The sequence below is a fragment of the Lithobates pipiens genome, unplaced genomic scaffold (genome assembly GCF_037356315.1).
Source record: "Lithobates pipiens isolate NorthernLeopardFrog02 unplaced genomic scaffold, aLitPip1_a1.2 Scaffold_23, whole genome shotgun sequence".
Classification (NCBI taxonomy): domain Eukaryota; kingdom Metazoa; phylum Chordata; class Amphibia; order Anura; family Ranidae; genus Lithobates; species Lithobates pipiens.
The window spans coordinates 245,062,926-245,086,209 of NW_027507785.1; the positions used below are offsets into that span (position 1 = coordinate 245,062,926).

Sequence of the window (23,284 nt, forward strand, 5' to 3'; positions counted from 1 at the left end):
AACTGTGCCGCCCGCTTTGAGCTGCTTTTGCAATCCAATTATATTGTATGTATAGCAAAGCAGTTATTTTGCAAGTTAATGCCTGTGTACACAAGACCTTGTTATGTCCAGGGCTCAAAAGTAATTTTTCCCATAATTTGTCAGGTATAAATGAAATATTGCATATTCTGTGTTTTTTTTTTTTTTTGCTTTCAAAGAGTAGTTGTAGTCCTAGGATCCTTTTCACACATTTGTCAGACAACATTTATCTGCATTATTGAAAAAGTAAGTTGTTTAGAGCTTAATAGCTCAAGCTGAATTTTGCACACAAATTGACAAAATGTCAGGAAAGTTCAACTGGTTAAAGGATACTGGCACATGTGAATCCAAATGCTCTACTACATGGCCTTCCACGTAGGGTTGTGATCGGGTATGCACTTCTATGTATGGGTGTGAGTATTTGTGTGTGTGATTCATGCACCTCTGGTGTCCATTTGAGCTTGTGCATGTCTTGTAGCTGTACAGGTGCCAAACAGGCTATTTAAGGCTCTGCCCTCTCTAGCCTCCTTGCTAAGTGGACTTCCCACTGTTCCTTGTCTAACTTGTCATTGACTTGTGTTCCTAATCAGTTTTCTGGAGAACTTTTCTAGTTGTGACTGAAGTCTTGATCTCGTCTTGTCTCTGCCTGCTATTCTAGTACATCCTAACTTGCTCCCAGAAGTTGGTCCTACTTCAGACATCAATCAGGTACATGACAGTCAGTCAAACTACTAACTCCCAACCCTTCCCTGTCTTCCTTTTAAGACCGCTTCCTACAAAGTTTTAAATCAGAGAGAAATCCTGGAAGCAACCAGATTGTGCTCTTTTAACAAACCATAATACTCTATGATAATGCTACATAGGTTTTCCTCCATAATAAATGTTTACTTGATAAAACACTTTGCATTAAAGCAGTAGCAAACCGCATTGCATACATGTATCGCACATTATGAAATACTTACCTTAGAATGAAGCATTCCAGCGGTGTGCTGTTGCCGCTGTCAGGGCTTACATCTTCACCCGCTCTTCCTTCTGGGTTCGAGTCCTCTGGCCATCTAATAGGCCATGCCGTGATCACATCACTCCCACAGACCACAGCACGAAGCTCTGAAGGGATGGCGTGGGTATGCTGTCCCTTCAGAGCGCATACGTCAGTGACATTAATGGCTGCATGCAGTGTGAATGTCTCCTAAACCTTGCAGGTTTAGGAGATATTCACTGTACCTACCGGTAAGCATTATAGGCTTACTTGTAGGTACAAGTAAAACAAAAAATGGGTTTATTCCCATTTTACAAGCAGACTGATATTAAAGTGAGGTTGGGTTACAGCTTTTGTAATATTTTTTAATTCAGTTTGTGTTCCTACTGTCCCCCTGAGAAGATATGTCCTCACTTCCTGATAGCACAGGAAGTAAGAGGAGTTCTCCTCAATATGGACACAGACAAAAAGTATTTTTTTAGGACAGTCTGGAAGGGGTCATACACAGAAATAATAAATGTTAAACTTTTCCCCTTTTACCCTTTCTACAGCAAAAAAAATATTATATTGGCTGGTGTTAGACTTTATACAAAAATGTTGTCAAATAGCGGTATTGAAAAAATATAACTAAATGCTAAACATGTAGATTTAATGTCGTACCTGAGCAGTTCCTGGAATTTTTAAATAAGAGACTTGTGAGGTATTATCATGCTCAAGATTTGTATATTTGTATCCAGTGGAGTCCTCAATGACAACATCAGGAGGGTCTGGGGCCTGCCAGGTTATAATGAAAGTAGTGTCATTCCCCACACTGCTGTCTATAAACACAGACCCAAATAACAGACCACCGGCCTTGATAAGCTTCCAAATGCTTTTTATCTGAAAGAAAAAAAAAATACAAAATATAATTTATGGATACATTTTAAGGGGATGCAAACAGACATAATACATACTGTACCTAAAAGACAACACCAAACTATTTAATTCAGTGGTAATACATGAAGGTGACTATACTGTATAAATTATAGAGAACATGGTGGTTTGCCCAAGGACTTGTATGGGGTAAATTATGAAAATTGTTTTGTATGGCAATCTAAAGCATTGGATGGAAGAATAAGTAACCTTTGGCTACGTGTTAAGACTACAATTATCCCTAATGTTTATGATATCCAACTGCAATATTAGTTTGGATTTGTCCTTTTAAACACAACAGAGTAAGTAAATCTTTCATGCTAGTACCCCATAAGAATGCAACTGATATAATTTTACAACAGTAATAACTGAATACATAGCTCTTAATATTCTACTACCTAAGGCTTGCTCCAACTTCAAATCTAGGAACAGATTAACCCAAATTTAAATATATTTATACAACATAATTGGATCTTCCTAAATTAACAGGTCCACAGCTTAAAATAGAAGGAAGGTATACACAGACGTAATATGGAAAGACTCCAAAATGACTCACCACCACAAATTGCTCTTCAATATCTCCATATTTGGGGGATATTTCCATAAAAGCTCTAATTAAACTGTCTGAGTCTTTTGCATCTGAAGCATAGAAAGTTAACCCCCCTAATAAAAAACAGAAAGACAAATCAGCCCTCAATGTGTGGTAAAAACTAAGTATACCACTTACCACCAGAAGAACTATAGGCAGATATAACATACTTATATTTAAGTATTGAGGTAACATTTAAGTACATATTGCTTCTGACAATTAGACACATGCATTGCAAAAAATCCTTTTCTTTTAGTTTTCATTTAGTTCTGTTTCCTTGTTTTGTTTTTTTCGGATCATTCGCTATGATCGATGTTCAGTATTTCGAATATTTCATAACTTTGGATAAATACGAATTTGTTACGCTCTATTCATTTAGATGCGGTATTCGTTATTTAGATAACTTGTAATAGTTCGAAAGAACCAAAATTCTGAAATTTGAAAGAAGACAAAAATCTGAAAAACTAAAAAATATTCCCATTATTACGTTTATTAACCATTATTTTAGTTATTTTAATCATTATTTATTAATAATAAATAACAATAATAAAAGTATAATAATAGTTATAAACTATTAATATATATGTATTGGGATTTCCTTTCAAATGTGGCTCTTAGTGAATGTAACGAATACAAATTTATCCAAAGCTACGAATTATCCAAAATAACCAATGCTGCATTTAAACAAATGGAACGTAACAAATTAATAATAATAAATAATAATAATGTAGCACCCTGGGGTTTAGTCAGGGAGCTCCTCACAAATTTGCTTGCCAGAAGTAGTTATCTTGGTCGATTTATAGAGATCAATTGACAAGTTTGGCCTTGTTGCACTTTTATCTTCTACCACTAGGTGGCCGGGTGCTTGGTGGTACTAGATACAAGAAGGGCAACCCAAAGTCAGGTTATGGGTATCTCAGCCAATGGGCAGGAGTTTTCTTGAATCCCTTGGCCCGCTGGGAGAACCTATATATTCAGGGGAGGTCAGGTGATCTATGTTCTGTGCCACCTGGACGGCTGGTGGATGTGTGTCATACGCCCCAGACTGCTAGGCTGGAGATTGGGCCTATCCCGGGGCATCAGGCTGCCAGGCTGTGTGAGAGCCTATCCAGAAGTAAGAAGGCAGGGCAGGGCTGGGATTGCAGCTTTCAGTCCAACCAGAAGTGACGGTTCTGCCGGCCAGAGAACCTGTCAGTGGTCTGAGGTAGAAGAGAAACTGTCACCACAAAAAGGGACCAACCACCTTTACCAGGGACCACAGTGAGTAACTGAAGCAAGTACTGGAACCACATTCTCACCAAAAGGGCACTGTGGAGAATCGGGAAACTTCAGGTGGTGATCAAGTCAGGGACCCAACCCGCAGAGGAGATGCTTGCAGAGCAGCATTGTGAGTCAAGCCAGGGACCTCACCGGTTAGCAGGGGTGAAGCTTGAGAAGTATCTGGAGTGCCAACCAGGGACCCAGCAGGGAAGCAGGGGTGCCGCTTAAGGGGATACCACCGCAAACCTTGGAGGAGCTCAAAGGATTCAGAGTCAGTGAAACAGTGGGTCTAGTGAGAGATTGGGAGCTCAGTGTTGAAGAACTACAAGAGGCCATTGTAGTAAAGCTGAAAGGACTGTTACGTTTGAGTTAGGAACTGTTAGGCCCCATGTACATGGGACGCTGCTAAACCTACGTTCAGAGGCAGTTGGACGCTTTTTTCAACTGCCCCTGAACTCATTCAATGTTATCCTATGTGACCATGTACACAGTCTCGTTTATTGCCGTTTTTAGGCAGTTGCGGTTAGCAGCGTTTCTTCTAAAGCAAAAGAATGGGTTCAGACGCCGAAGTTTACGATGTTTCAGACGCCCTGCATTTTGTTTACAGGCGTTTTTCGTTTCTGCCCATTTAAAAAAAAAACATTTTGAAACGATTCTAAACGCGGCAAAACGCGGCATGTAAACGCAGCAAAATGTAAGTTTTAAACATGGGTTACTATCTGTCAAGTTAAATCGCCCAGGAGAGGTTGTGAAAACGTCCCGTGTACATGAAGCCTTAGACTTTTACCATAGTAGACAGCAATCCTGTAAGTGCAGATGTGGCTTCTTGCTAGGGCCTTTCCCTGCACGGCTGTCCTCCTATTGAAGTCTCAGAGTCTGCCAATTTGCAACTACCTAAGGGTATCCTGGCCCTAACCTTCTTTCCTCCAAAAATATGTGCCGATATATTTTGTTAGTATTTATTGTTGAAGAACTTCAAGGAGATTGGTTTAGGGTCACAGGATACACCAAACTTATCAGTAGCAACAATAGGCGGCCAAGCTTCTAATCTCTCAGTTGAAGCTTTTCTGGCAGTAACAGGGAAAAGCCAGTATATCTAGAACTCTACAGCAGCAGTCCATATAGCCACTTGCACAACTAGTACTCCCCAGCAAGGTCTTTACTCACAATGTTCCAGAAGATGTCTGCCACCCAGCATCCACAGGTTTATCCTCAATGAGGGAGATAACAAGATCCTTCACCAGACCAGGATTTCAGTGCAGTGCCCTCCAGAAAACATCCATTGGCAATCTCCCTCCTGGCCCCCAGCCCAGCAGCCCATTTTTTGTCTCAGTAAAGCTGCCTCCAGGAGTAGTAACCCCAAGAGACCCAGAACGCTCCCTGGAGGGAAAAAAAACTCCCCCCTCTGGCAAGGCTTCCTAAATATTTATCCCCTCCCCGGCCACCTTCTGGATGCCTCCTTCCAGGGATTGGCTGGGGTATTATAAATATTCACGCTAATCAGTTAAATCTGCCTGCCCTATACTCTGGAAACTTCTTTCAGAGGCAAGTGGCTGGAATCAAACGCTCAGCTCAGTAAAAAAACAAAATTTAACCTAGCAGCCTAACTAGAGGAGGACACTACACTTCACAATTATATTTATGTAGGCCTGGGTATTAGATTATTGTAAAAGCTCAGGCATAACTGGTTCTCGGTAAAGAATGGACCTTAAAATGTTTACATATTCTTAACAAGGAGTAAATGAGTTTTAAAATAAGCTTTATCACTGATCTTTAAAAATAATCCCTAACCATCAAGCAGTTAATCCTCAGATTTCACAGCGGAATCACATAAGCTGGCTCTTAACAGCTCATCACCCTCCATCATCTCCCAGCAGTGACTCCACAGCCTTCCAGCCTTCTGTGTCTGGAGGGGTAAGCACTGTGAGCTGAGATGCTGAGAGAATGACCTCTCATTGCTTCTACTGTGAACTTTGAGGACAATTTGTTTCACAGCACCAGAGCAACTGCAGTTAAAGAGATCAGTTATGGTATGTTTTCAAGCTCATTTATTGCTTGTTAGCAATATGTAAATACGTCAATGTCCATATCCTGGACAAAAGTCCTCTTTATGTTTACAGCTCTAGAATATATTTTAAAGGTTTTACACAGATGTTAGACACTAGTCTTGTTATCATTATTCCACAATATCCCATTTGAACCTGTTACTTCAGCAAACCGTTCCAACTCCGGATCAGCACCGAGTCCAATAGTAATGGTATGAATAACTGAGCCACTCAGCGCCACTTCAGATAAACATTTACTTATATTCCTATCATTTCCACTGACAGCCAAGATAATTTCAGAACCTTCTGTTCCTCCATTAAGACCTTTGATCACCTATAAAAAGAAAACATTATTTTTAATGTTTTATTTTGTTATGAAACATTTTTTATTGTGTCTTACAATATATGTCTTGTTTAGTGTGGTTTTTAGTTTCCATCGTTTCGATGCCTATAAAAACATAGTATAATATAAAAATAAGTATAACTTTATTTAAAAACATACAGAAATAGAATGACAAAGAAAAATGAGTGCTATAACCTATGGCGGTCATAAGGTTGGACAGTGTTTACAGGCAATCTAGCTGGGTTATTTCCTTTTTCTGCACTTCCTGCACAGTCATGGGAAAAAATGAAAACATGACAAGTATTTTTCCATAGAACTAGCATATTTGTGTAAAATCTCTATTCCCAAGGTTAAAGGAAATTACATTAGAAATGTTCTCTTGTCAATTTCTTGAGATGCATACATTGTCTCATCCAATATCACAAGGAATTCTTGGCATGTCAAGATTGTCGTGTATTTAAGTAAAGAAAGAATGAAGGTTACGTGGTTGAGTACTAATTAGGATACCCCAAAAAGTTGCAACTGTACATCAGGTAGCAGTTTTTTTTTATTACTAAGTTAAATTTCTCACTGGTTACACTCCAGCAGGAGGACAGACATTCTCCAATTGCAAAGGCTTTCTTGAATCTAAGTTCCAAAACAGATTTGCAGTCCCTGTGTTTTCTCCACTATCTCGCAGTTCAGCAGCTCCAAGCCTGCACAGCCCTGAGAAACTCCCATAATTTTCCATATAGCCTGACCAGTTTCAGACAAAATTTATTCCAAAATACATTAGCAGCACTTAACAGCCTGTCGAATTCTCCCTCACAAAGTTTCCTTACATTACAGCCTGAGGAAGTCTCCCTAATGAAGTCTCCTTACATTACAACCTGAGGAAGTCTCCCTAATGAAGTCTCCTTACATTACAGCCTGAGGAAGTCTGCCTACCTTAGTGACATCACCCTACAAATTTATTTTGGGATGATTTTTATTAAAATGTTATCATACAATTGCTTCTCCGTAACTACAAGATTCTTGTTTAGAAATGTCTAATTTTGGCTCAAAGCCAATGAGGAATTGTAAAAGTATATCTGAAAGTTTCTGTTTTATCCATGCTTGGAATGAATAGCATTCCTTAATTAAGAAAGCGGAGCTGCACCTCATTTACATAGGGCTTTGAGAAGGCGCATGCACACGAAACATGTCAGCCACGGTTGCTAGGACAACAACAAGCTTTACGATCCAGTCCATCGGAGGCAACTTCTGCCCCTTCGGGTTCCGTGATTCCAGGTGACGGCCGCTTCCGGTCCTCGGCATGAGCGTCCTGCGGGACCTGCTATAGTGCTGTGATCCACCGAAGGTTCAGTGTAGGACGCTGCTTCAGCCCTAGTCTCCAACCCGCTGAAGCGACTATAGTGAGACTCACATCCAAAGTTTGAAACGCATAGTAGGATGTTATAAATCTATACCCGCAGTCATTTTTGGAGCTTTTACCCTCAGTGAACATCCTATTCGGCTTTACATCCTGGGCTGACAGTGCACACATCTGTGATCAAAATCTGGAATCAGCTGGTGATATTAACCCTGGGTCTTTTGGCGGTATCGTATACAATTGATATTAAAGTGTTTCCTTTCACATAATGACTGGTGTACCATGTTGAGAAGATGGGTTTTATGGACATTTATATATGATTTTAGACATTACTCTTTTTAAAGCATTTAATAAATCAACTTGTTAGAACATATTACTTTGGACATTTGTTATATAGGTTTTTAGAGCGCTGCTTTTATTGAATTATTTTATTTTTTTTCATTTACATAGTTACATAGTAGGTGAGGTTGAAAAAAGACACAAGTCCATCAAGTCCAACCTATGTGTGTGATTATATGTCAGTATTACATTGTATATCCCTGTATGTTGTGGTCGTTCAGGTGCTTTTCTAATAGTTTCTTGAAACCATCAATACCCCTTTGCTGAGACCACCGCCTGTGGAAGGGAATTCCACATGCTTGCCGCTCTTATCCCTTGTACACACGGTCAAAAATTCCGACCACAAAATCCGCCGGATTTTTTCCGACGGATTTTGTCCGAAACTGGTGTTGCATATACACGGTCGGACATAGTTGTCGGAAAATCCGATCATTCGGAACGTGATGACGTTCATTCGTTATGTCGGGACTGCGTTCAGGCTAGTAGCCAATAGCTTTGGTCTCGTAATTTGATCTGAGCATGCTTGGCACTTTGTCCTATTGGAATTCTCTACAAACGATCAGACGAAGTCCGATCGGATCATGTTGTCCGAAAATTTTATATTCAGCTCTCAAACTTTGTTGGTCAGACATTCCGATGGAAAAAGTCAGATGGAGCCCACACACGGTCGGATTATCCGACAACGCGGTTCAATCAGACATTTTCCGTCGAAATTTCCGACCGTGTGTACAAGGACTTACAGTAAAGAACCCTCTACGTAGTTTAAGGTTAAACCTCTTTTGTTCTAATTTTAATGAGTGGCCATGAGTCTTGTTAAACTCCCTTTTGCAAAAAAGTTTTATCCTCATTGTAGGGTCACCAGTATTGTATTTGTATATTGAAATCATATCCCCTCTCAAGCATCTCTTCTCCAGAGAAAATAGGTTCAGTGCTCGCAAACTTTCCTCATAACTAATATCCTCCAGACCCTCTATCAGCTTTGCTGCCCTTCTTTGTACTCGCTCCATTTCCAGTACATCCTTTCTGAGGACTGGTGCCTAGAACTGGACAGCACATTCCAGGTGCGGCCAGACCAGAGTCTTGTAGAGCAGGAGAATTATTGTTTTATCTCTGGAGTTGATCCCCTTTTTAATGCATGCCAATATTCTGTTTGCTTTGTTAACATCAGCTTGGCATTGTATGCCATTGCTGAGCCTATCATCTACTAGGACCCCCAGGTCCTTTTCCATCCTAGATCCCCCCAGAGGTTCTCCCCCCAGTGTATAGATTGCAATCCTATTTTTGCCACCCAAATGCATTATTTTACATTTTTCTACATTGAACCTCATTTGCCATGTAGTTGCCCACCCCATTAATTTGTTCAGATCTTTTTGCAAGGTTTCCACATCCTGCGGAGAAGTTATTGCCCTGATTAGCTTAGTATCATCCGCAAATACAGAGATTGAACTACCCCATCCTCCAGGTTGTTTATGAACAAATTAAAAAGGATTGGTCCCAGCACAGAACCCTGGGGGACCTCACTACCCACCCCTGACCATTCCGAGTACTCCCCATTTATCATCACCTTCTGAACTCGCCCTTGTAGCCAGTTTTCAATCCATGTACTCACCTTACGGTCCATGCCAAGGGACCTTATTTTGTACAGTAAACGTTTATGGGGAACTGTGTCAAATGCTTTTGCAAAATCCATTTACTAAGCTCTTAGAATAATTCCCATGCAAAGTAAACAGCCTATTTACTTTTAGTAATTTAACCCCATTGTCTAAGCTTTATAATTACTATATTATCAAAAAAGGCTGCATCCACCTTTCCCCAAAACCTGACCTAACTATATCCTTTCACTCAAACTAAAAAAATCTAACTCAAAGTGTACTAAATGCATACAGTGTATATATTTACATACATCCATAAAGCGAGACCCACAGAGTTCAACTCAAAATAAAACATTTTGCCTTTGAACCAAAAAGTAATCAGCAAATCATCAGGTGCTTCCATCACTTCTTCCACCTGTGACCTGCTGAGATCTCAACCCCTTACTAACCCTTATACCTAAAATGAGTCCAATGAGCTTAATAGGTATCTTTTCAACTTCCCAGAAGTTCCTTTGTTCCTCACATAAGCTCCCAGGGATAAATCAGACATGCAATGAGAAAATCTCCATTGCACAAGATAGTTTAGTTTAATAAGGCAGGCCATAGATGATGTGATTTTGTTTTCCGCAACCACAGGTTGCAGGAAATAAAATCACTTGATTCCCCATCAACACAGTGTTGATGGGGAAATCCCTCCCATGGAACTATTGTGTTCTCCAGGCAGGGTGAGAGGCATGGAGAGACATCCCCCCCGGAAGAACAAAGTAATTATTGCTAGTCTCTATAGCCGCTGGCAATGATCACATGTAAAAAGCTGACATGCTGGCTGTACACAAGTGGATCCATGGATCGACTTGAGTACAAATCAGCCTGCCTATAGATGGTTCAAATCTCAGCTGGTTCCTGCTGAACCAGCCAAGATTCGAATCATCTATGGTCAGCTTATCACTTACAAATAACCGTTCACCCATTTGAAGTGGACAGAATGCCTTTAATACATTTTTCCAACTTATCAGAACATCCAATGTTCCTCATATAAGATCCCAGGGATAAATCAGACATGCAAGTAGAGAATTTCCATTGTGTAAGTCAATTTATTTAAAATGCTCAAAACAATGGCTTAAAAACACTTACCTGTTACTTAACTGTTCACCTATTGCAAATCAATTTGTACAGCTCAATCTCGCACAGAGCTCATGACTTTGCCCTCTCCTATGTATGTTGTCATAGATTTAATCAGATTCCTTAATGGAAGGGGTGAGTGTTATTCAGCCATTGTTTTTAAGTGTTTTAAAGGCAAATAGAGAAAAAGAAGAAGGAGCATTTATGATAATATTGTGTTTGTTAAATTGCTTTGATTTCAGCAGCCCCTTAGTATTCAAAGATAAGGATTGTCAGCAAAGAAATTTTACATTTATATTTGTTTTATAATTACAGTTGTAATTAGCTTTGTAATAACATTTTGATTTGAAGAACAACTATGAATGTCTTTTTTAGTACATCATTTACCTGCAGGCCGGATGTGATTCCGCTACAAATGGACAATCCTCCACCAGATGTAACTGGAAGATTTGAAGTTAAATTTTCTCGTGCCTCATCACTGACCATATGAAGCAGTTGACTTTTCACTTCTGCTCTTTCATTGAATGTAACAATGCCAATGTATGCGCCTTCCTCAACTATCCGCTGTATGAAGATGGCTGCTGCACGGCGCAATTGGTGAAGTCGTTCACTCTACTTATAGGAGAACAAATATATTTGTGTTAGGGTGGATTCAAGTAAATATTATTTTATTTTCCTCTTCTACACATTCATCCTTGGATACTCAGTGCTCTGAATCTATTAATTGTTATTACACTGTGTACACATGATGGCTTCCAAATTTGTTGACTGCATCTCTGATATGTTATTAGAGGACTTGCACTTCAGCTTCTGAGTAAAACCACTTCTATTTAATCACAGAATGTTATGCTATTGCATTATTCTGTGACATCAGTGGCCAATGAGATCACTTTCATTAGACAGGGGAATAGCAAGTGGATGATGTGAATAGCTAAGCAAAACTGTCAAATTAATTTCAGTACTATAATAATTTTTAACTATGTGAGAGGAGAGACAAGGTAAGAATATTTTTGCTAACAGTTTTATGTGCTATTTTTATCTTTTCCAACATCAGCCATTAGTAAATGTAGTATAAATGCTCTGTAGTTTTCACTGATGTATCCTCTTCACTTTTACTTTGTCTGCAAAATAAAATTCTAATGTTCAGTGGATACATTGTCATAAAATCTTTATGGGAATGTATGGTCATTCTGTAAAATAATCTCTCCAAATATAACAAAAAAAATCTTGCAAGCTACCCAATACACCAACAACCTATTTGGTATACAAGCTGTTAAAAATACGTGTATGTGATAGATATGGAAGACCAGCTGCTAACACTGACCACATTCCCATATACATGTGCAAATCAAATGAATATGTAGAAAGCTAAAGTCTGCAATTCCTATATATTCAACATCTCCAAATATGTTTGCTTTTGGTCAGATGAATACCAAATATTGTACATGACATTTTGTATTTTCTTTTATATAATAATATATATATTTAACACTTTTTATTAAGTTTAAAAAAACACCTTGTACAGCATTCTACAAATGTAAATGTGTCAAAAGGAAAGCACTGCACTCAACATTTAGTATTTTCATATGCAGCCAGAAGGTAAGGTATAGCTCCCAGCAACTTTCCATGTTTTTTGAAGAGACTTTCCTAGCACCCGTGCCAAACAATCACTATCTCAAGATGCACAAGTGATTAAGTGAGAGAAAGGTAACTCCGAGTCCCTCTTTACAGCTTTGTTTGATGTTTCAATTCGAGACAAATAGGGAATTAAATAAAGCACTACTGACACTTTTCTGGCGGTATGGCCTCTTTAAAATGGCATGTGCTAGACTAAAAAATCCCTGCCGCCAGTTTTTTTTTATCGAACAGTGCAACAGATTCAGGTAGTACTTAATAGCACCAACCTAAAAAGTGGCACTATGGTTGCACTAAATTCAAAAATAGCTACTGGTTTGTAGGGCTTTTTGTCAGTGGGAATGCATTTCTTGCACTGATTATACGTAATGGTAAGGGATGCTGAGGGGGTGTTATCTTGTAGGGGGTTTATTGCTGCTGGGGGGGGGGGGGGGGGGTCTGTTGTTGCTGGCTGCAGGGCATCTATTTTACTGATTTTTGTGTTATCAAATTTTTTTACTACTAACTACTTAGCGCCACAAAATTATATTTGGCTCTGTTTTCTCTAAAAGGGACAATACTAGGAGGTAGGCAGTGGGTGAACCCTAGAGATGGTGGGTAGGGTGCAGAGACAAAGGGTGAATCAGAAGAGGGGAGTACCAACACTGATTTTCTGAGGAAAAAAAAGCCCTGCTAGTTTGTAGCTATTGAAATGAGATAATTCAGAACAACTCTAAGCTGGTGTACAAGGACAAGCAGGGTGCCTGTCTATGAACACTGTGTAACAGAGAGGCTAGTTTTCAACCCCTACCTTCTTCCCCACCTGTCACTGGTTGCCAAGGACATTGTCAGCTGACAGGCTGTTAGCTAGACACTGACAATAAGAGGAGCTTGATGATGAAGCTGAATGATTAGTTCCCCATCATGTCTGCTTTCTACTTCTGATTGATATCAGGCCATGGGTGCATTATATAGCCAATAGCAGGTTGTCTATTGGCTAAGGAATCTGCCCAGTGCCTACGGTCAGTCACAAGGAGAGAGGACCTGTTGGGGACCTATGTATGTTGAGTGTTTGTATATGTCTGGAAATAGTCTCACGGCAGGGATTTACTTTATAAAGATGCTCTGGCTACAGTAAGTGCTTTCCACCACAAAATGTCTTCAGTTTACCTGGAGGCTGTGACTGAGGACATATTGCAAGTATGGAGATGTTACCATGCAGCCCTACACTCGTAATGTAATTGTGCAGAAAGCGAGCATTAATGTCACTCTTTGTATTAAGGACAACACACTGTCAGGAGAACATACAAAGAGAAAGAGGACCCTACACATTTCGTGACAGCCTAAGGACAACTGGAAATGGTAAATTTACAGTATAAAAAAGCAAAAAATACAGTAATTTAATGGTAGGAGGACTGGGGAGCAGAAGGGTAGAATGTGACCCCTTACTTTAAAAAAAAAAAAAAGTGGGTAATTACCTTTGCCATATTTTCAGAGACATCCAAAACTAGGCATACAACCCTTTCCCTGATCTGCATGAGTAAAAAGTATGGTGGTGATGGGAGCTCTGTTCCAGACATTGGCAATGTGGATTTATAGTCATAAGAACTACTAATGACATCCCAAGTGCTGCGATAACTGCACATTTTGTTCTGCATATTTGGAGCTTCCTTTTCATGGTCATGGTCATAACAAAATTCTGCAACCTTGAAAAATAATTGAACAGTGTTAGAATATAAACAGTGAAGTATATACAATATATACCTTAAGACATATACAGGTATTATTTATAGTATTATAAAGAATTGTATACTTATATTCTAAATAATACCTGCATAGCTCTGTAAAGCTAGTTAGTTAATTCTTCTTCCTTAGTGTACAAAACAAGCAGCTTATCAAGCTTGCATTTTCTAACCTATACTACATCGTAATAGGTGAATCATCATATGTTGCTATGAAAAACAGGCCACTTTTGTATATTTTAAAAAAAAACAAGGCCCTGTTTGTTCCCTTCTTGTAGATGGAAGGTAATGTTTATATGACAACAGCTAAATAATAACTTGTGGCATCTAAACAAATAAAAAAATTTAAAAAATAATAAGTAAGTAAAAATAATCAGTAAAACGTGTAGCTGCATATACACGGTTGGAATTTCCGACAGAAAAAGTCAGATGGGAGCTTTTCATCATATATTCCGACCATGTGTATGCCCCATTGGACTTTTTCGATCGAAAATTCAGATGGACTTAGAGAACATGCTAGGAATTTTTCCGATGGACAAAATTCCTATCGGAAAAAACGCTCGTCTGTATGCAGTGCCGACGCACCAAAAACGGCGCATGCTCTGAAGCAAGTAGGAGACAGAAGCGCTCGGTCTGGTAAAACTAGCGTTGGTAATGGAGCTAGCACATTCCTCATGCTGCAAATTTTGTGATCTTTTAATGCAGCTGATTCTTTTGTGCTTTATAATGCTAGAACGCACTGAAAAACATATACGATCTGACTACATGCACTGAAGAACAGATACACACCCCACAGGCACAAACTGAACAGCGCAAGTCTGAAAAGCACGAATCGTCTCTCTCTAAAGTTCTACAAACACGAGATAAACATAGAAGAGATTAGCAGAGGGAGCCCAAAGGGTGGCGCACTGGGTATTGAACTTCCGTTTTATAGTCCCGTTGTACGTGTTGTACTTCATCGTGTTCTTGACGGTCAGAATTTGGTGTGACCGTGTGTATGCAAGACAGCTTGAGCGGAATTCAGTCAGAAAAACCTTCAGAATTTATTCTGACGGGAAAACTGGTCGTGTGTACAGGGCTTCATTGTGTTAGAAAAAGTTAATCTAATTGGAATTCAGACAGTGCCTCAAAGGTTTACTGAGACCGTACTCTCTAACACATACTTTTTAGCACTGACATTTTTTTAAATTCAAACTTTTCTACGTCAGAGACAACAAAGTGCCTGCTGTTGATGGATTTGAAGATGACTTTCCTGCATTACAAAGACAAGTTTTCAGGTCACCAGATTACCAACAAAAGGGAGCGGGTGTAGACTGAATGATTAAACTTAGCTGGTAGACTATTCTCTTTTTATATATCCCAAGTTTTAATTTCATAATTTTCATCAATGTAACTTTCAAAAGCTGTTTAGCTCTGTCAAAAAAAGCATTATCAATGCTTTTGTTTATTTTGCCGCGTACACACGACAGGACTTAAGTCCGGCAGACTTTTGACAGAGTTCTGACAGAGTTCTGACGGACTTTCCGAATGAACGGACTTGTCCACTAGGGATGAGCTTCGTGTTCGAGTCGAACGTACGTTCGACTCGAACATTGGCTGTTCGTCCGTTCGGCGAAATCCGAACATTTTGGTCCGTTCGCGTCAAATTCGTGTGGCGCTCACGGCCCACAATGCACTGCGATGGCGCAGTGCATTGCTGGCTCATGATTGGCCAAGCATGCACTGTGACCCCGCATGCTTGGCCAATCGCAGCGCCAGCAGCGAGGAGAGCCATGATTGGCCACAGGCAGGATGCCTGTGGCCAATCATAGCTCAGGCTGTGTAGTGCACGCCCCACACTATATAAGGCCGCCATCGCGGCGGCCTCGTGTAGTGTGTTGGCATCTGAAGCAGTGGGTGTTCTGTGTACCTTCAACACAGTACACACCGATCGTTTTCGGCCGATTTTCTATCTTGCTGTTGTGTAGTGGTTATTGTCTGTGTGCCCTGACCGCAGTATACACCGCTATATTCACCTCACCTATATAGCTAGTGATCTATCTTTTATAATAGAGCTTGCAGTCAGTAGTGTTAGGAGATAGTGCGTGCTGTCTGCGTGCTCTGTACCCAGTACATACCGCTATATCCACCTACATAGCTGTTCTCTATTTGAGACCACTTGCCATCTGCAGGAGTTATTGGAAGTTGTGTGTGCCTCCAGCACAGCACAGTATACATCTGTATATACCCCTTTATCTCTGGTGTTCTATAATAAAGGCATCTGCAGGAGTTAGTGGGTGTTGTGTGCCTCCAGCACAATATACACTACCCAACTGCTGTTTTACCCAACTCCCTTCAGGCCATTACCATGTCTGGAAGGCCAGCAAGGAGAGGCAGACAGACGCGAGCCGATAAAAGAGGGCAAGCAGGCTCTGTGTCTAGAGACAACAGTGCTGGTCGTGGACGCGGTGCATTGTCATCAGCACGTGGCCATGGGACATGCTTGTCCTTCTTTTCGGCAGCTGGACATGTTGAACCGCAACATGCCAACGACTTGGTAGAGTGGATGACCAAGCCCTCTTCATCCTCCTCATCCTCTCTCACCCAGTCTCAGGGTAGTAGCAAAGCAACTGCCAACGCATCGTCTTCCCTCCTCTCAATGTCATCATCAGTGACTCCTTCCCTAGACCCACCACGTCCTCCTGAGGAGTCTCCTGAACTCTTTGAGCACAGTGTTGGGTACATGCTCCAGGAGGATGCCCAGTGTTTTGTGGGCTCTGATGATGACACTCAGCTAGAGGAAGGCAGTAGCGTGAGCGCAGAGAGAGGGGATGCTCAAGAAGAACAGCAATCTGGCAGTCATGTTCCATAAGCTGCAGCATACTGCCAGGTTTGCTACAGCGATGAAGAGGGAGGGGATGATGAGGGCACTGACTCCACGTGGGTGCCTGGAAGGAGGGAGGAGGAGGAGGAGGCACATGTCCAACGAGGCAGGATGCCCTCCGGGGGCCAGCTTAGGGGCAGCACACCGACTGAATCACACCGCAGAGCTCCACCTGTGCAGAGCGCTGCCTCTGCGCGTTATTCTAAAAGTTCTTTGGTGTGGGCCTTTTTTGAGACGAGTGCATCAGATCGCACCGCTGCTATTTGCAACATATGTCTCAAGCGTATCTCACGTGGCCAAAACATCAGCCGCTTGGGCACCACATGCTTGACCAGACATATGTTGACCTGCCATGCAGCTCGTTGGCAAGCGTACCTCAAAGACCCACACCAAAGAACAAAGCGGACCTCTCCTTGCTCCTCATCAGCTGGCATCTCCAACCCCACTAGACCTTCAGTCCTCTCTGAAACCTGCTCTGAGAGGAATGAAGGTGTAGAATTAGGTGTGTCACAGCCAAGTGCTTCTGGGAACTCTGCTAGCGGTACACCCACGTCCGATTATAGCAGGCAAATGTCCCTGCCCCAGCTGCTAGACCGGCGGAAGAAGTTCACTCCCAGCCATCCACATGCCCAACGGTTGAATGCTAGCTTGGCTAAATTGCTAGCACTTCAACTGCTGCCTTTTCAGTTGGTAGACTCGGCCCCCTTCTGTGAGTTTGTACAATGTGCGGTTCCTCAGTGGCAGGTCCCCAAACGCTTTTTCTCACGGAAGGCGATTCCGGCTCTCTACCGGCATGTGGAAGGCAATGTCCTTGCCTCGCTGGACAGGGCAGTCAGTGGTAAGGTGCATATTACCGCTGACTCATGGTCCAGCAGGCATGGACAGGGACGTTACCTGTCTTTCACGGCCCATTGGGTCACTCTTCTGGCAGCTGGGAAGGATGCAGGACAAGGTGCAGTAGTGTTGGAGGTTGTTCCGCCACCACGCCTCCAAAATGCTACTATTGGTTGTGACACACCTCTCTCCTCCACCCCCTCCTCTTCTTCTTCCTCCATGGCCTCTTCCAGTGCTCTGTCCTCAGAACCAGCGGTGCTCCGTAGGCGTTCCATGGGCTACGCAAGTACGCAGGCAAAACGATGCCATGCCTTGCTTGCGCTGGTTTGTTTGGGGGACAGGAGCCACACTGGGGCGGATGTTTTGTCAGCTCTGCAGGGGCAGGCCGAGAGGTGGTTGACGCCACGCCAGCTTAAGCCAGGAATGGTGGTTTGCGACAATGGCACCAACCTCCTCTCCGCCCTCCGACAGGGACAACTGACCCATGTGCCCTGTGTAGCTCACGTCCTTAACCTGGTGGTGCAGCGGTTCTTGGGCAGGTACCCCGGCTTACAGGATGTCCTGAAGCAGGCCAGGAAAGTCTGTGTGCATTTCCGCCGATCATTTAATGCCTGTGCTCGGCTGGCTGAGCTCCAAAAGGAGTTGAACCTGCCCAAGAACCGCCTTATATGTGACATGCCCACCAGATGGAACTCAACATTGGCCATGCTGCAGCGGCTGCACACGCAGCAGAGGGCCATCAATGAGTACCTGTGCGACTACGGCACCAGGACAGGGTCAGGGGAGCTCGGTTTTTTCTCACCACGCCAGTGGGGCATGATCAGGGATGCATGCACTGTCCTGTCACCGTTTGAGGAGGCCACAAGGATGGTGAGCAGTGACAGTGCATGCATCAGTGACACTGTACCTCTTGTCCACCTCTTGGAGCATACGCTGCGTGGAATAATGGACAGGGCACTTGAGGCAGAACAGAGGCAGGAAGAGGAGGACTTCCTTGCCTCTCAAGGCCCCCTTTATCCAGACAGTGTTCCTGCTGTGCCACCCATCACACAGGAAGAGGATGAGGAGGAGGAAGAGGAGGAGGAGGATGATTGTATCAGCATGGAGGTGGAGGCTGGCACTCAGCATCAGCATCAGCAGCAGCAGCTGCAGTCTTGTAGGGATGATTTACAGTCCCAAGAAACACGTGGACTTGTACGTGGCTGGGAGGAGGTAGCTGCGGATCATGTTGTCCTTAGTGACCCAGAGGACTCCGGACCGAATGCCTCAGCTAACCTACGCTGCATGGCCTCCCTGATCCTGCAAAGCCTACGGAAGGATCCTCGTATTCTTTGGATCAAGGAGAGGGACCATTACTGGCTGGCCACTCTCCTTGATCCACGGTACAAGGGTAAGGTTGCCGACCTTATCTTGCCATCGCAGAGGGAGCAGAGGATGAGACATCTCCGGGAGGCCTTGCAGAAAGGTCTGTGCAACGCGTTCCCAGAGACTGGGAGGTTACAAACTCCTGGTCCTGGACAACGTGTAGCTGAGGCATCGGTCAGAAGGAGCGGTGGAGAAGGTGGCCGTCTGACTGATGTTTTCAGACAATTTTTTAGTCCGCAGCCCCAAGGTATGATCGGTTCCAGCACCCATCGCCAGCGTCTGATTTACATGGTGCAGGAATACCTAGGGGCAAGGTCAGACTTGGACACCTTTCCCACCGAAAATCCTCTGGCTTACTGGGTCTTGAGGATGGATCACTGGTCAGAGCTTGCACGGTATGCAATTGAGCTACTGGCCTGTCCTGCATCCAGCGTTCTTTCGGAACGCACCTTCAGTGCTGCTGGTGGCTTTGTTACCGATCACAGGGTGCGCCTGTCCACCGAATCAGTTGATCGACTGACCTTCATCAAGATGAATCAGTCTTGGATCACCCACAGCTACCAAGCACCTGAAGCTGATGTAACCGAATAATTTTTTTTGAAATACCACATCCCTTCAAGACTGCCTATGCTGATGCTGAGTGACTGTCCTGTTATGTTGATTGTCTATCCTCTTCCTCCTCCGCTGATATGTTGGAAGAACATTTCTGGTTCTGGTTGATGCCATCAGCCCAATTTTTCTGCCCCTGTTTAACAGGGGCGTTTAAGTACAATTTTTGATGCAATGCTTTGCAGCAGGGCTAATTCCTGCAATCAAACAAGAGTATATGGGAGAGGTTGCAGTGTGGTGGCACCAGCACCAGTGCCTAAGGCCCAATTTTTCTGCCCCTGTTTAACAGGGGCGTTTAATTACAATTTTTGATGCAATGCTTTGCAGCAGGGCTAATTCCTGCATTAAAACTAGAGTATATGGCAGAGGTTGCAGTGTGGTGGCACCAGCACCAGTGCCTAAGGCCCAATTTTTCTGCCCCTGTTTAACAGGGACATGTAATTACAATTCTTGATATAATATTTCACAGGAGGGCCCCTTCCTGTGCCCACCCAGAGTAACGGTGAGGACACAACCACCAAAGGTCAATTTTTCTACCACTGTTCAACAATGGCATGTAATTACAATTCTTGATATAATCGTTCACAGCAGGGCGCTCCAGCGCCCACCAAGAGTCACTTTGAGGGCTTACAATGTTGTGGCAAAACCAACACCTTGTTCCGCCATTTCTGCAGAGCATATAGGGCAGGCCCCTACTTTCAAACATCCAACTTACAAACATCTCCTACTTGCAAACGGAAGGAGACAACAGCAAGTGAGATGAAAAAAGATGGACGACAAAACAAATTATACAGGGGTGATAACCCTTCCCTATGTTTTCCAAAAAGCTTAAAAATCGTTTTTTTGACTGGAGCTACACTTTAAAAATGTATCAGTTGAAAATTACAAGCAGATTCAACTTAACACAACAAACCTACACAGTCCCTGTCTTGTTTGCACCGCCTGTATACTGCTGTTCTGAGTATATAGGGCCTGGGGGTCACACGCATTTCCTTTTTTAATATGGGTACAGGGTTCCCCTTAATATGCGTACAAGACCCAAATAGGCTGGTAATGGGCAGGGAGGGCTACCCATGCCATTTTTCTCAATGATTTTCAACCATATTGCAGGAACCAGATATAACATTAAAACCGCAAGCAGTTTTAAATGGTGTTATTTCCGTTTAATGTCATTTTGTGCAGGGACTGTTCTAAACACGGGAAAGACGTGGCACTTCACAGGCATACTACAGACACCCCCCAGGCACCATATTTAAAGGAATATTTCACTTTTTATTTTCACTTTAATCGTCATTAAAATCAGTGCTCCCGCCAAAACGGCCATTTTAAAAAACATTTTAGGCATTGACCCATGTCCCCTGGGGCAGGAGCCAGGTCCCCAAACCCTTTTTAGGACAGTATCTTGCATATTAGCCGTTAAAATTAGCACTTTTCATTTCGAACGTTCGAGTCCCATAGATTTCAATGGGGTTCTAACGTTCGTTCGAATTTGGGGTCCGTTCGAAAGTTCTGGTGCGAACCGAACCGGGGGGTGTTCGGCTCATCCCTATTGGCCACACACAATCACACCAAAGTCCGACGGATTCGAACGTGATGACGTATGACTGGACTAGAATAAGGAAGTTCATAGCCAGTAGCCAATAGCTGCCCTAGAGTCGGTTTTAGTCCGTCAGACTAGCACACACACGCGTGGATTTCTGGGTCCGGCAGAGTTCTGGCGGAAAAATTTGAAGCATGTTCCATTTCTAAAGTCTGTCAGACTTTTGTGAATCAAAAGTCCGTTGCAGCCCACACACGATCGAATAGTCTGCCGGAATCATTCCGTCAGACTTTTGATGTTGAAAAGTCCGGTCGTGTGTACAGGGCATTTCACGTAATTCTCCCAGATCCATGTGCCACTATTGCTTTTAAAAAATATTTTTTTCTTTGCAATGCTATCCTGCTTTAGCTGAGATTTACTTTATTTTTTTTGTGTTTCTGAATTCATAAAAATACAAAACTGAGAACCATTATTTTATTTATTTCAAGTACTTAGATAGCGCTATCAATTTACGCAGCGCTTTACATATACATTATACATTCACATCAGTCCCTACTCTCAAGGAGCTTACAACCTAAGGTCCCTAACACACATTCATACATACTAGGGCCAATTTAGACAGGATCCGATTAACCTTCCAGCATGTCTTTAGAGTGTGGGAGGAAACCAGAGTACCTTGAGGAAACCCACGCAGGCACAGGGAGAACATGCAAACCCCAGGCAGATGGTGTTGTGGTCGGGATTTGAACCAGTGACCCTTTTTGCTGCTAGGTGAAAGTGCTAACCACTACATCACTGTGCTGCCCATTTAAAAACTGATCATTGATATGGTACTCAGAAATTAACAATATGGATTCAGTAGCAAAAATAAATATTTTTTTATTGTTCAATTTGTATAATGAACTCATTTTGTTTACTTACCGAAGAAAGTGCTTGCATATACATTATGGATGATTTTGCATTCTGGGTACTGTTAGCTAAAAACATGCATCCCTCGTGTAAATTCCCAGTCTGACGGTCAATTATGCAATCTCCATCTGAGCAGGACGTTTTCTTACAAATGTACATGCCATCTAGATCTGAAGAACATCTAGAATGAAATACAGCATGTCAATAAAACTAGGACTTAGAACCATTGTTCATCTATCACAACTGCTCTTGTCTACTGTGAACATTTGGTTTCTATACAGAGGCAAAATGTTAATATGACTGGTGTTCATTCAAGTTCAAATTGTCTGATGGTACAAACAATCCCTTAGCAGTCATACAAAATCTAACTACAGTAAAACCTTGGTTTGAGAGTAACTTGGTTTGAGAGCGTTTTGCAAGACAAGCAAAAAGTTTTAATACATTTTGATCTGATATACAAGCGATGTCTTGATATACAAGTAGCGTCATGTCACAGTAGTATGAGTATAAAAGAGAAGAGAGGCACCTCTAAGTGTAGCAATATGGGTACATTTAATGAAGGTACAACATTTACCAACTCACATGGTTGATGATTAAAACAGGCATAGCTAAGTATTCAGGCATCCGGGGTAAATCTGTCCACATAGACCGTCCTCCACACCACCATCGACATCATCCCTTCCATGCTGCGCTCCACAAGCGCCTCAAGCCTAGCTTTCAAGGCGCTCCACTGCAGGGTAGTCTTCTCGGTCACGGCAGACTGACAGCGGTTAGAGCCAGCAGTGCAGGGGATGTGAACAGCTTTACCCTGGATGCCTGCTTACTTAGATGTGCCTCTTTTAATCATCAACCATGTGAGTTGCTAAATGTTGTACCTTCATTAAATGTAACCATATTGCTACACTTAGAGGTGCCTTTCTTCTCTTTTATACTATGTAGCTCCTGCTGGATTTTTCTCCTAATCCCCTTGGGGAGGCTACCATGTGTGGATGGACATTTTATGGATACACAAACTATCACATTGCTTTAATCTTTTTATATGGACTATAAACTGAAAGGCTTATGAATAAATGGTTGTGGAACTAATCATCTGAGTTTTCATTATTTCTTATGGGGAAATTCGCTTTGATATACAAGTGCTTTGGATTAAAAGCATGTTTCCAGAAGAAATTATGCTCACAATCCAAGGTTTTACTGTATTACAATAGAAAACCTCAAAGTAATATTTCATGCTGATAGTGAAAACATAAGCTGAAAC

The 23,284-nt window shown here is 42.3% G+C and overlaps 1 protein-coding gene across 1 annotated transcript in view; it reads right to left on the reverse strand.

Annotated features, from left to right (window-relative positions):
• Positions 1 to 23,284, reverse strand: part of LOC143928229 (calcium-activated chloride channel regulator 2-like) — a 56,211-nt gene that overhangs the window by 14,037 nt on the left and 18,890 nt on the right. The window contains exons 5-10 of the mRNA XM_077452979.1: positions 22,039 to 22,207; positions 13,643 to 13,870; positions 10,938 to 11,162; positions 5,960 to 6,137; positions 2,466 to 2,572; positions 1,658 to 1,876 (exon numbers count right to left, since the gene is read on the reverse strand). Of these exons, the coding sequence (XP_077309105.1) occupies positions 1,658 to 1,876; positions 2,466 to 2,572; positions 5,960 to 6,137; positions 10,938 to 11,162; positions 13,643 to 13,870; positions 22,039 to 22,207 (1,126 nt within the window). The remainder of the gene's footprint in view (positions 1 to 1,657; positions 1,877 to 2,465; positions 2,573 to 5,959; positions 6,138 to 10,937; positions 11,163 to 13,642; positions 13,871 to 22,038; positions 22,208 to 23,284) is intronic.